At 44.9% G+C, this 13,664-nt stretch overlaps 1 protein-coding gene across 4 annotated transcripts in view; it reads left to right on the top strand.

Moving 5' to 3' along the window:
* The window catches only part of TRAPPC10 (trafficking protein particle complex subunit 10), a 90,402-nt gene that overhangs the window by 31,799 nt on the left and 44,939 nt on the right, over positions 1-13,664 (top strand). For all 4 annotated transcript variants that reach the window (XM_061193846.1, XM_061193843.1, XM_061193845.1 and 1 more), the window contains 3 exons: positions 208-343; positions 8,200-8,396; positions 12,835-13,030. In XM_061193846.1, coding sequence (XP_061049829.1) covers positions 208-343; positions 8,200-8,396; positions 12,835-13,030 — 529 coding nt within the window. The remainder of the gene's footprint in view (positions 1-207; positions 344-8,199; positions 8,397-12,834; positions 13,031-13,664) is intronic.

The following is a 13,664-nucleotide window of genomic DNA, read 5'->3' as shown; positions in this document are numbered from 1 at the left end:
GGAGCCTTGACGTGTCCGTGTGGGCTGTGTTTAAACTAAGTTACAGCGTCTTTTCGGATAGCATATGTAATCGCTACAGTTCAGGCTTAGTGCCCTATGTGTACTTCTGAACTCATAGATATGATTAAATTGTTGTTGTCGTTTTCTCCTTTTCTTTCTGCTAAACATTCTCATTTTTCTCAGTGACTTGTTAAAAATTGTTTATAGGTCCTATGGCCGAGCTCCAAAGATGATTCACCTAGAATCTAACTTTGTTCAATTCAAAGAGGAGCTGCTGCCCAAAGAAGGAAACAAAGCTCTGCTCACGTTCCCCTTTCTTCATATTTATTGGACGGAATGCTGTGTAAGTATTCATTTAAAAGGAAAAGTTACAAGAACGTGTCTTGGAATGGGGTTAAGATTCAGAGGTCTGGGTTTTGCTAAGACAGCTATACTTTTTGAAATTTACTTTTTAATTTTAATTTTTTGGTAGTCTTCTCTTTTCTCCATCCTTCAGCCAAGCGTGTGGCTTTGCCGTGGCCTATTTTCTGCTCTGGCCCAGCGCGGGGCACTCGTGGTGATCACCAAATATAGTCTTACTTGTGTTTCCAGTTCTTGTGAGCCATCTCACTGTGGCCTAGCGGGCACTAGGTATTTTTAATATTTACTTTGAGCTTTGTTTTCATAACACCCTGTACTCACCATCATGACAGTTACTGTACTTGCGAATCCTTGTTTGTCTCTGGTTCTGGTTTGCGGGCTCTCTGGGGGCAGGGGACTGTGTCTCCTAACTCACGATCCGTGTCTGGTGCAGGAGGCGCTCTGGAACGCCCATTGAGGGAGGGGACGCTGCAGCTGCGGGCACTGCGGCCTTTACTCGTACTTGGCAGTTCTGTGTTCATGAACCCATTCTTGACGGAATTCTTCTTTCATGAACGAATAGAAAATTCTGTGGGTCATTTCTTCCTGTCTGTTTGACTCTAATAAAACAAGCATTTAGCAGTATACAAAATATATAAATCATTACATATTGTGACATTTTAACCTGAAACTGAGGATATAGAAGTAGTTTTTGTAGTTTTAATGAGAAAGGACTCGAAGCTCACGCCTGTTCTCCCCTTCACACCGTGCACCTTTTGCCCTTGCTGACTTTGCTTTGTAGCCTTTCCCAGTGGAGTCACGTGGGATGTGCTTGCTCCCGAGAACAAGTGTGATAGCACATGTGAGATGCTGTCCACCAGGGGAGCTCGTTGGAGACTTGGCGCCCAGGGTTTTTATTGGGCCAGGCACATAGGCAGCCTCCGCCTGGCACACAGCAAAACTCCAGGGGTGGCTAGACTCCCGGGGGAATGCAGATGTTCAGCATAAGCCATGTTGTTTGCACAGTTTATGCCCAGGGAGGCACCCCTATCGCACAGTGACGGGAACCCCTCCAAAATCCAGACTAGATTTAGCCCCCAGTGATGATTCTTCCTGCACCAGTCATTACCAAGGCTTGCACATACCACTTCCCCAAATTTATCAGTCAGCGCTGTACTCTAGGGAAGAGCCTTTGTGGGCTTCTGTTTTATTTAGTGCTTCATAGTCAATTATCCCTACTTATTTTGATGTTCAAGTTGTCCCAGATTTGGCCAGTGAGAGTCACTTCAAGCTGGCTCCTGTGTCCTTTTGAGCACTTTCTAACTTTCTGGCACAACAAGGTATTCTGGGTTCTTGTCCCTTTGCTACCCTTATGCTGGAATCAGCCATTTTTTCACAGAGCCCTGGTTCCCCTGGCCCTGTGGGAGGGTCCCTGCTTTATGCCTTTTGACTACACAGGGCTAGGGAAGCATGTGTCTTAGAAATCATGAGTTGATACTGATGCCTCTGATTTTAGCCTAACCCCACAGGGCTCTTTCTTGCCTTACCCTGTTCCGTGTTTATATCTACCCTGGCTCTGACGCATCAACACGTTCACTCACCTGCTCAGTCCTGCAATGTGCATAGGATTGTTTCAGAATTGCTACACCTGTACTACAGCCGGAAACAAACCTGCTGTGAAGAGTTCAGAGTTTGTTTGCAGTGCTTTCCCTAGACTGACAGTCCACATTCGTACCTGCTCGGGCTGGTCCTCTCTCAGGGGTCATGCTCTTCAGTGTTTGCCTAGTTGCTCTGGCATGTTTATTTTTCCACATGGATTTTAGTATCAAATTACTTTTCTAAGTATTTTACTTTTTAGTTGCTATTGTCAACGGGGTTTTCTCTCCCATTATATCTTCTAGTTGGTTATTTTTTTTGTATATGAAGACATTGATTTTTTTCATGTTAACCTTGCTGAATTCTTTTATTGTATGAGTTAGTTTTATCATTGGTTCTCTTGGCCCCAAAGTCTAGGGTTTTCCAGATATCCTATCCTGTCACCTGCAGAGAGTCTTATTTCTTCCTTTTCAATTCTTATGCCTCAGATTGCTTTTCCTGTTGTAAGACATTGTCTAGTAGCAGTGGAGACAGTGGGTATCTTTTCCTTATTCCTGACTTCAGTGGAAATGCCTGTGGTGTCTCCCCACAGTAGGGCGCTGGCTATGGGAATAAGGTAAATTTGAGCGAGTGTGTGAAGGAACTTCCATCCGTTCCTATTTTCTCGAGGGTTTTTATTAGGAATACACTGTTGAATCCTGTTAAAGGCTTTCTCATACTTGGTGGAGATAATCATATGATTTTTCCCACTTATGTCTACTAATTTGTTGAATTACATTAATGGGTTTCTTATTATTGAACCATACTTGCATTCCTGGTATATTCCACTTGGTCAGAGTATTATTTTCTTAATGTGGTATTGGTGTCTGTTCACATTATTTAGAATTTTTTGCATCTATCAATATATTCACAAGTGATTGGTCTATAACTTTTTTTTCTGCTGTGTTTATCAGGTTTAGGTATCAATGTTATACTTGATTCATAAAAATAACTTGGAAGTTTTTGTTTGTTTTCTATATCTGAAACAGTTTATGTAGCACTAGTACTGTCTGGTCTCTAGGGTTTGATGGAGTTCTCCTGAGAAACCATCTGGGCCTGGTACTTTCTTGTGGGATAGTTCCTTGATCACTTTCTGTATCCCTTCCATGGAAATTGGTCTGTTTCAGCCATTTGTCAATTTATTTCCTTCCTTTTGTTTTCTTATAGTTTACTTTGTTCTTTTCCTAGTTTTTTTAAGTTGGGAGTGCATTTATTTTCATTCTTAAATTTTTAGTGGTATAGGTCTTTAAAGATGTGAATTTAAATATATCCCTGTGTTCTGTTATTATTTTTCAGAAATTCTCTATTTTCTGTTTGTATCGCCCCTTACACTCAATAGTTTAACAGAAAGTTTTTTAATCTCCAGAAGGAAGTGTAAAAATTTTTTCACTTTAACATTTCTAATTTTATTGCATTGTGATTAGAGTGGTGTTTTTAATATTTTCTGCTATTAGGAAAATTTTTTTTCTTTGGGACCTAATAAAGTGTTTGTGGATGTTCCATGTGTACTTGAGAATGTATTTTCTTTGTTTTTAGATTGTAATATTAATTATGTACCCATAAGAGCTATTGTACTGATTATGTTGTTGAGGTCATTTATATTTTGTTTTGTCCACTTGATCTATCTTTAACTGACAGTGGTATGTTAAAGTCTTCTATTGTTAGAATGGTTCTATTTCTCCTGCATCTTCTGTAGTTTCTGTTTTATATAGGTAGTTGATGTATTATTTAGTGCATGGATATTAATAACTATTATAATCTTTATGGAGTGAAATATGTCGTTAAAAACATGGTTTCTGAGTAGTGTTTCACGTTTAGGAAGGCCTTGTCTATCTGAAGATAATAACTGATATTCTCCTATATTTTCTTTTAATATTTTTATAATTTGTGTTTTATATTTGGATCTGTATAGCTTCAAGTTATTTTTTATATGGTAGGAGTAATGTGGGTTCAGTGTCTAATCTGTAGTCTAAATGGGGAGCAACTTGACCTAATATCATTTCATAATAGTCTACCTTTTCCCCACTTATTGAAAATGTCACCTTTATTTTATTTATTTATTTATTTATATTTATTTATTTATTTATTTTTATTTTTTGGCTGCATTGGGTCTTCGTTGCTGCGCGCGGGCTTTCTCTAGTTGCGGCGAGCAGGGGCTACTCTTCGTTGCGGTGCGCGGGCTTCTCATTGTGGTGGCTTCTCTTGTTGCGGAGCACGGGCTCTAGGCGCGCGGGCTCAGTCGTTGTGGCTCGCGGGCATAATTGCTCCGCTGCATGTGAGATCTTCCTGGACCAGGGATCGAACCCGTGTCCCCTGCATGGGGGATGGCAGGCGGATTCTTAACCATTGCGCCACCAGGGAAGTCCCGTCACCTTTATTTTAAAGCAGTATCCTTTATGCACAGTATTCTGGACACATCAGTTCTATTGATCATTGTCTGTTCTATGCCTGGACCAGACTTTTAATTACATTTAATTACATTTTTATAATACGTATTGATATCTCTTCTTTTAAACTAAATCTCTTGGCTAGCATGCATTTTCTCTTTCATATGAATTTTAGAATCCGATTGTTAGGTGTACAGGTTTTATTTTCCAAAAATGTCTGTACCAGTATCTCCCATCCCACGTGTTCTTCTCTGCACGGCAGTGACATTCCTGCCATGAGAGCCTGGGTCTGTGTTTCCTCCAGTTGAATCTGGGTGGGTCTGACTGACAGAAGGGAAGCTATGACTCTTGAGACTGTCCTAAAAGGGAATATATCTTTTGCTGCGTCCTCTTGGGATGCTTGCTGTCAGATCCTGGCCACCATTCTCAGAGGAAGTCAGCGCCCCTGTGGGAAGGCCATCTGGAGGTGTGCACTCCCAGCCCCAGCAGATCCTGTCAACAAGCTAGCGTCCACCAGCAGACATGTCATTGCCTTCTCGCTCCCAGCCTTCCAGTGCCACAGCTGACACCATGTGGGGCACACGAGCTGTCCACCGAATCTCCAGGGTGCAGGTCTGTGAGCAAATCTTCTGGACCACTGCGTATTGTAGTGGTTTGTTACAAAGCTGTAGGTAACTGGAACAGTGACTGAAAAGAAAACAACAAAAGACTGAGGTGTTTTGATTGGGATTGTCTTGAAAGAGTTACACGTTCATCTGAGAAGAATTTTAATGATCGTGAATCTTCTCCTCTGGGAACCTGGCTTGTTTCTCCATTCTTTATGGCTTTTTTATGTTTTGGTAACGTGTCATATGTTTTTCATAAAAGTCTTGCATTTTTTTGCTAGGTGTAGTTTTTGTGGGCACTATGGATGATGTTTTTTTTTTTTTTCCTTAAACTTGTTTTCTAGTAGGGAGCCTGTGGGGTTTTTTTGTTTTGTTTTAGTTTTTTTGTTTTGTTTTATTGATAGTTTTTTAAAAATTTAATTTAATTTTAATTAATTAATTTTTTTGGCCGCGTTGGGTATTTGTTGCTGTGCGCAAACTTTCTCTAGTTGCGGGAGCGAGGGCTACTCTTCGTTTCGGTGTGCGGGCTTCAGTAGTTGTGGCACGCGGGCTCAGTAGTTGTGGCTCGAGGGCTCTATAGAGCGCAGGCTCAGTAGTTGTGGTGCACGGGCTTAGTTGCTCTGTGGCATGTGGGATCCTCCTGGACCAGGGCTCGAACCTGTGTCCCCTGCATTGGCAGGTGGATTCTTAACCACTGTGCCACCTGGGAAGTTCCTATTGATAGTTTTGATTACCATCTGTTAAGAAAATTTTTTGGAGCAAGTTGACAATGTTTAGGAGTTTAGATTTAAAAGTAAAACTCTTTGTTATGTTATTTCACTAGTTGCTTTAGGATTTATAGCAGCGGTCCCCAACCTCTTTGGCACCAGGGACCGGTTTCGTTGAAGACAGTTTTTCCAAGGACGGGGGGTGGGGTGGGGGGATGGTCCAGGTGGTGATGCCAGTGATGGGGAGCGATGGAGAGCAACAGACGAAGCTTCGCTTGCTCGCCCGCCGCTCACCTCCTGCTGTGTGGCCCGGCTCTTAATAGGCGCGGACAGGTACCAGTCCTTGGCCCGGGGGGTTGGGGAACTCTGGTTTATAGTATGCACTGTAAGTTACACCTCTTTCCTCCAAGTCATATTATACTACTTGAGACATAGTTCCTTCCCTTTCCCCCCTTGTAACTCCCTTCTCTGGCTTGGAGAAGCCAGGCACTCATTATCCTCCATGTGTTTGCTTATTGGAATCATCGCTGCCTGTGAACCTTCTCCCGTCACTGCTGTCCTGCTGCCCTGTGGCGTGGGTGCCCCCCCGCCCCCGCTCTGGGGCTGACGCTCTGCTGGATCACCCCCTCCTCACCTCATGTGACCCATGACCCCCCTCGGAGGCCCTGTTTGCCCTACTTGGCCTGGGACACCCCAAGCCAGCCCCCAGTCCTTCGTCATCTGCGCTGTGATGCCCTCCTCACCGGCTTGGCTCTGGCGCCGGGGCGGCTGCTCCCCACTAGGACCCCCTCGTCCCCCTTCCTTCCCTGTGATGGCGTCTTCCTCTCTTCGCTGTGGTTTCCTGAGAGACCCTTAACGTCAGTGGCTCAGCTTGGGTTCCTCTTCTGCAGAGTCAGCGAGTCTTTTTAGGAACGTTCGCTGTTTGCTCACCGTCGTGAGTGATGGACTGGGTTCTGTCCTCCCGATTCCGCCAGAGCTTTGGGGGACTCTGTCCAGCCGGCTGCTCAGCGAGGCCTCTTCCCAAGAGTCCCCGCAAGCTGCCACAGGATGTCCCCAGGAGAGGGGCTGGCGTCCCCTTGGGGTGCGGCCACCTCTCCTCAGTGTGGATTCTGGTGAAGGGCGCCCTGAACTGGCCCCGGGACGGCCTTGGAGCTTGTCAGGGCTCCTCACCGCCCCTTGTCCGCCCTGTGATTTGTGTCTGCGCCTTGATTTTAAAGCTGCCGGGGTCTGTGGCTGCAGACCCCTGGCCTTTTGGTTTCATTTTCCAGGCTTCATGCATCTGGGTTCTGACAGAACACCAGCATTGTAAAATCTAAGCTTCCAGTCCTAAGCACTGCCACTGTATGGAAAATATGCAGTATATGTGTATGTTACTGTTGGATATTAATTCACAGAAATTAGATTTTTGCAGGATGGTTTTCCTTTTATTTTTTAACCAAAAGATCTCTTTCAGATTGTACTTATTTCAAATTTAAACTGAGGACATAGCAGTTTTTAAAATTTTTAAGTACTGCCTTTTGGAACTTTTCACTTATTAATTAAACGAAAGGAGGGACTTGATACAGAATTTGAGATTTAACTCATTCATGGATCAATCACAATCACATGAGTGTTACTCGAGAGAGACTAAAAAATCCGGAGAAAATATAGGCAGGATAGTAAGGAATCTTTCTATTAAAAGAGGGGAAAGCATATATTTAGACAGTAGCTATTAATTATAGTTTCCAAAGGTTTTTAAGTGCCTGATATTGAAATGAGTTAAGCATCTTGGTTTTTTCACTCTGAATCTGCTAAGTGGATTTATGGAGCATAACGTCAGTTGTAAACAGTTACAAAGCAAGAAAGACTTCTGTTTCCTTGCTTCTCCCTGGAAGAGAACCGAGGCTCGCCTCGGCGTTCGTGCAGGCGGGGGGCGCTCTTTAGCAGGCTGGGGTGTGGTGCTCTGAGTCAGGAGCAGCTTTGATTTTTAGGCCCAGGCCGGCTCCCTTATCGATCCATGTGAATGAGAACAACTTTCAAAAGCCCTGGAGTGTCCTCTTTACTCGGGTTCGCCTCTGAAGCTGCCTTGCCCCTGACGTGGCCTGCACGTGGCATTGAGGTTGGAGCGGTTCTGGGGGCTCCAGAGACACTCGCCTCTCCCATCAAGGTGGGGCTGTGACTGTGTTGGGACCCTGTTGTGCTTGGGCCCAGGGCCTCTGGCCCTGCAGACCTGGGTTTTAAAGTCCCAACTTAGTTAGCAGACTGTGTTGCTGTGGGCAGCTTGCTCGGCCCTCTGCCTCTCCACCTCTTCCTCTGTGACGCTGGAAGACCTCCCCTCGGCCTCCCTGGTCTGGGGGACGATGCACACCTGGGGCGTGGTGCTGAGCCTGCCCAGAGCGCCAGCAGCCGGGACCAGCGCCGGGCTTTCCGTGCAGTGTCCCCACCCCGGAGCAGTAAAGCATGCTGTCTTCTGTTATTAGACACATTTGCCATATAAACTAAAGGATGCTAATTAACCTGCTTTCACAGTGAGTTGTTTATTTTCAGGATACTGAAGTGTATAAAGCTACAGTAAAAGACGACCTCACCAAGTGGCAGAATGTTCTGAAAGCTCATAGCTCCGTGGACTGGTTAATAGTGGTAGTTGAAAACGATGCCAAGAAAAAAAACAAAACCAACATCCTTCCCCGAACTTCTATTGTGGACAAAATAAGAAACGATTTTTGTAATAAACAGAGTGACAGGTAAGTGTACGTTTCATTTTACCTTTTTGGGCTGATGTCTGGATGATATAGTTTACTGGCTTCCAGGTAGTAGTAAATATTTGCTCTGTGAGCACCTGTCCTATGCGTGACACTTGAGCATGTGATGGGTGCTGAAGAGAAGACCAGGTCCCTCTCCTCGTGGAGTTCCTGGCTGGCTGGCGAGAGACTCTGAACAGTCATCTGCAGCGGGTTGCCTGGCAGGGGAGGCCCCGAGGCCTGGTGACCGTGGGAGAGACCACAGTGGGTCCCCTTGGAAGGCCGGTGATGGGTGTTAGCACAGGAAGGGCTCTGAGAAGTCTGCAGCCTGTGTACAGCAGGGCTCCTTGGGCGTTTCTTGGTGCTGGGACCCTGTGTTTTGTTTACCTTAACACCTAGTAAGAGTTCTTTAAGACAGAAGTTATAAAATGCTGGTTTAATCTTCTTCAGAAACTTTAAAAGGGAACCTGAGACGTTGGTGGCTACTTCAGTGCCTGGACTGACTTTCCCCTCTTGCTCAGCCGTGTCTGGGCCCTGTTCTCTCCTACTGGTAGCTCACTTCCCGTCTCTCCAGTGAGTCCATGCCTAGCCGTGCCAGCCAGTGCCTCTCTTAACACCCGGCCAGTTTAGCACTTGAGGTGCTGGGGCTGCAGTGGTGAGCCTCGTCCCTGCTCTGGTACTGCGTGGTCTAGTGGCAGAGGCGGGCATTACTTCACACCCAAGTCATCGCACTTGTGGTCACCACAGTGGCAAATGCTCAGACAGAAGGTTCCAGAGTGCGGCAAGAGCTGGGAGTAGGGGAGCTGGCCTGCTCTGGGGGCTAAGAAATGAAGGACGTGCGAGGAGTTAAGGGAAGAGATCCTGGGTGTGTGCGGCCAGGAGTCCCAGCCAGACCCTGCCACGTGGCTGCCACGTGACCGCATCCTGTGTCAGGGCCACCTGATGAGCTGACAGTTCTTCGGGGAGGGAGCCATGTGTGGGCTTCCTTTCTATGTTCCACACAATACTGGGTACACAGGAATGTCCACACTTGCTTTATTTAAAGTTTGAATTAGATGGTTGAGCTTACAGTTTATCTTAGGGGAATCTCACTCAGTCTGGACTTCTGGGGATTTTTTTCTGAGGTCTGTTATTCATACATTAGTTATCTCAAAGGAATCAGTTTAACATTCTGCTAGATGCTCCATTACTGAGTGTCCTTTTCTTCTCTGTGGTTAGCTGTACTAACATTTTTGTTCTGAAAGAAGAGTGGACGGCCGTAAGGCCTGGAGGGAAGAGAGCAGCTTTACCATCTGAGGGGAAGTGGGCCGCAGGGAATGCTGAGACGGGGGGAGCCCAAAGTCAAACCCGAATGGCCTCTGAGTGGTGTTTTTTTGTTTTGTTTTGTTTTTTAATTAACTTATTTATTTTTTGGCTGTATTGGGTCTTCATAGCTGCACGCGGGCTTCCTCTAGTTGTGGCGAGCAGGAGCTGCTCTTTGTTGCGGTGTGCGGGCTTCTCATTGCGGTGGCTTCTCTTGTTGCGGAGCACGGGCTCTAGGCGCGCGGGCTCAGTAGTTGTGGCACAGGGGCTTAGTTGCTCCGCGGCATGTGGGATCTTCCCAGACCATGGCTCGAACCCGTGTCGCCTGCATTGGCAGGAGGATTCTTAAACACTGCACCACCAGGGGAGTCCTTGAGTGGTTTTTAATATAACAAAAGAAATCATATTTGTTTGGGATTTTGTTAAGTAAATAAATTGGTACTAATGGGGTGTGTTAGTCTAAACTTATGAAAAGTTCAAATTGTGTAATAATTTTTTTGAAGTGCTTACTGATTACTTTTGTCTACGTTATAATTTTATCTAATTTCCAAAAGTATGTTTCTGCTAGGCCCATTTAAAACTAACTTGCTTTTTTTTTAAGAAAAAATTAATTAATTAATTAATTTATTTTGGGGTGTGTTGGGTCTTCGTTTCTGTGCGAGGGCTTTCTCTAGTTGCGGCGAGCGGGGGCCACTCTTAATCGCGGTGCGCGGGCCTCTCACTGTCGCGGCCTCTCTTGTTGCGGAGCGCAGGCTCAGTAGTTGTGGCTCACGGGCCTAGTTGCTCCGCGGCATGTGGGATCTTCCCAGACCAGGACTCGAACCCGTGTCCCCTGCATTGGCAGGCAGATTCTCAACCGCTGCGCCACCAGGGGAGCCCTAACTTGCTTTTAATGACTATTCTTTATACAAAAAATTTAACTTACTAAAATTTTTAACATTTCATCTTCAATATTTAGAGATGCCTTCTAACATTTTGATTTTCATGAATTTGCAAAGCCACCTTTGACAAATCTGTACTCTTAAAGTATAGATTTCACTTAATATAAAATGTTTTCTCTGAACAGTAACTGTGTTTCTACACTATTATTGTTAGTTAGTATATAGTAGTCCATAGTATTAATGCACTATAAGTTATTTATACAGTCCTCTGCTGGACTTATAAGTTATTGCTTACTTATTATTATAAAATTATAAACATCATTCTAGCTCAGATGTTATCTACATCCTTAATTATTTCCTTAGGATAACTCCCTAAAAGGAAAATTGCTTGGTGAAAGTTTTTGTGCACTTTCAGGCTTTTGGTAAGTGATGCTGAAACAGAGGGTCGTGTGTTAATTGTCTGTGCCAGCAGCGTCCCCGTGACTGGCGGAGACCCCGGCCTGGAGCTCCTTGCCATGCAGCCGCGTGACCTGTGGACGCTGCTCTACTCCAGATCGGACTCCACCAGCCCTGACTTGAGGGGCAGTTTTGGGTTCTCCCTTTCTCAGTTAATGACGCTCGATGTGGGTTTCTGAAGCATAGTTTGTTGTATTAATTGATAAGAGAAGAAGAAGACGTAGTAGAAACAGTAAATGTGGAAGGGCATAATAAGGGATGGAGAGTGTAATGAATATATTGTCTGATTGATAAGCACCAGGTCACTGAAGGAAAATATCGTTTTGGTGATTGGTGTTTGTGTCAGTTTCCTTTTTCATCTACCCCTTGTAGGTATAGAGAACTCTGTGTCTGGTCAGGAATAAACATGGATTATAATCCTTGAGAATGCCTTAAGGAGAAACTACTGAGCTGATAGACCCTCGCAGCTCATATAGTGAATAAATACACGTTAGTCCTTTGAGGGAGGGGGCTTAGGAGTGAGCTGACTGGACCCCTTTATCTTTCAGGGGAAGAAACAGAATCTAGTGGGGATGGAATGACTGGATTAAAGCCGGCCACCGAGTTAAAAATTTTCTTCTTGGTACTGATTACTCACCTGGTGGACCACCTAGGCTATGGCTGTTTCACCCTTTGTCCACTGATTTATAATCCATAGCTTTAGTCCTCCCTCCAAGAGGTATGATGGGGCCCAGAGAAAATGAAACTTAGAATCTGTTCATTTTGCTACTTGCTGGTAGTTCAGGTAAAATATTTACAGAGGAGGAATGTTGAAACTCATAACATCAATATTTAAAAGTTATTTCTGAGTTCAGATTTATTCATCTTTCTGAATTATTGTTATCAAGGATAAAGAAAGTTACCTTTTCCAATCTCTTGGATGAATGTGTTGCCTTTTCCAAATCCATTGGAAACACTTGTAATTTTATGCCTTTGATATTTTTACACCATGCATACAAAGTCTTTTTGTAGTGAAATTGTAATATACCTACAAGTTAAGCAATATCCTTCTAAGCCTTTATTTATCAAGTATTTATTAACGCTGCTCTCGAGGAGCTCACAGTCTGGTGGGAGAAACAGACCAGCAAAGAGAGAAGGTGTTTCCAGGGCGCACTGACTGCTGTGGTCGTGGAATCGGAATCGCAGTGGGGCCAAGCGCAGAGCAGCGGGGGCGGGGCTGGGGGAGAGGTTCAGTGAGGGTGTGTCGGCTGAGCAGGGCTGTGCGGGGAAGGTGCTGGGTAAAAAGACGGGAGAGCATGAGAAGCTGAGTGGGCTTGAGCTGGAGATAGTAGGAACCAAAGCTGGACAGCTGGGTTGGTCCGTGTTGTCATGGGCCTCGTGTGCCATGTTAAAACATCTATAGTTTAGTCTGTCAGTTACAAGGAACCAAAAGGTTTTTGAAGGGGGCCGGGCAAATGGGGTTTGGGAACTGAGTGAGGTACGATCACCTTATTTTACAGAGAGCCCTGGAGACAGGAGCTAAGACTCAAGACTCATCATAAATCCCTCTCCCCCTTTCCAGTCCATTCTACAGCAACACTCTTGGGAACAGCACCGACTGCGCATGTGGCATTCGACCAGTTCACGATGAAGCCTTTTCCTAATCTGATTTCTCACCACCTGCCTAATGTTTTTTACCCGTTAAAGAAGGAAGGAAGGAAGGGGAGGGAGGAAGTCAACCTGCACCCCAGGAAAGTGGTAGCCATGGGGCAGCGGTTCTGTGCTTGCAGTGGTTTCTCCACAGTCCGTTCATCTCTCCACAGGTGTGTCGTGCTCTCCGACCCCTTGAAGGACTCCTCCCGGACTCAGGAATCCTGGAATGCTTTCCTGACCAAACTCAGGACATTGCTTCTTATGTCTTTTACCAAAAACCTAGGCAAGTTTGAGGATGACATGAGAACCTTGAGGGAGAAGAGGACTGAGCCAGGCTGGAGCTTCTGTGACTATTTCATGGTGCAGGTACTTGGCTGAGTGTATAGAACTAGGCTGTTTCCTTCTTCTCTCGTTCCCTCTTTCATTCTTTATGAATAAGGCAGCTCTCTTTTGGTAATTCATATTGACATAGTTTTTAAAACCAAAAGACAATACAGTAGGTAACAAATGATGCTTCATTCTCTTGGCTTCTTAAGCAGAGGATCAGAGATGGTCTGCTGAGTAATCATTCTGTCAGCTGCCCTGCTGCTTCAGAGCTTGGCATCTAGCCTTTTATGAAATGGCCTTGTCCTCAGAGTAATTCTGGTTTTGTTAGTGTCTCGGGCCTCCTGGGGTGTCTACCGTGGACATGGCTTAGGCAGAGGAGCCCCAGCAGTGGTGATGATCCTGATGATAAAGATGTCCACTCCCTGCCTGGCGCTGTGATTAAATTGTGACTTCCCAAGAACGTTTCCTCTGTAGTTTTGTTTTATAACCTTGGGTTCCAATAAAAGATTGTCTTAAGCTGGTTTCTTTACTCTAGTTTACAGAAGTATGGTCTGTAATCAACTCTTTCTCTCTTTTTAAAAAAAAATATTTATTTATTTATTTATTATTATTATTTTTGGCTGCGTTGGGTGTTCATTGCTGTGTGCGGGCTTTCTCTAGTTGTGTCGAGCAG

Source organism: Eubalaena glacialis, chromosome 6, assembly GCF_028564815.1.
Source record: "Eubalaena glacialis isolate mEubGla1 chromosome 6, mEubGla1.1.hap2.+ XY, whole genome shotgun sequence".
In the NCBI taxonomy this organism is placed as follows: Eukaryota; Metazoa; Chordata; class Mammalia; order Artiodactyla; family Balaenidae; genus Eubalaena; species Eubalaena glacialis.
Note: the sequence above shows the minus strand (reverse complement) of the source record. Positions and strands in the feature narration are given on the sequence as shown.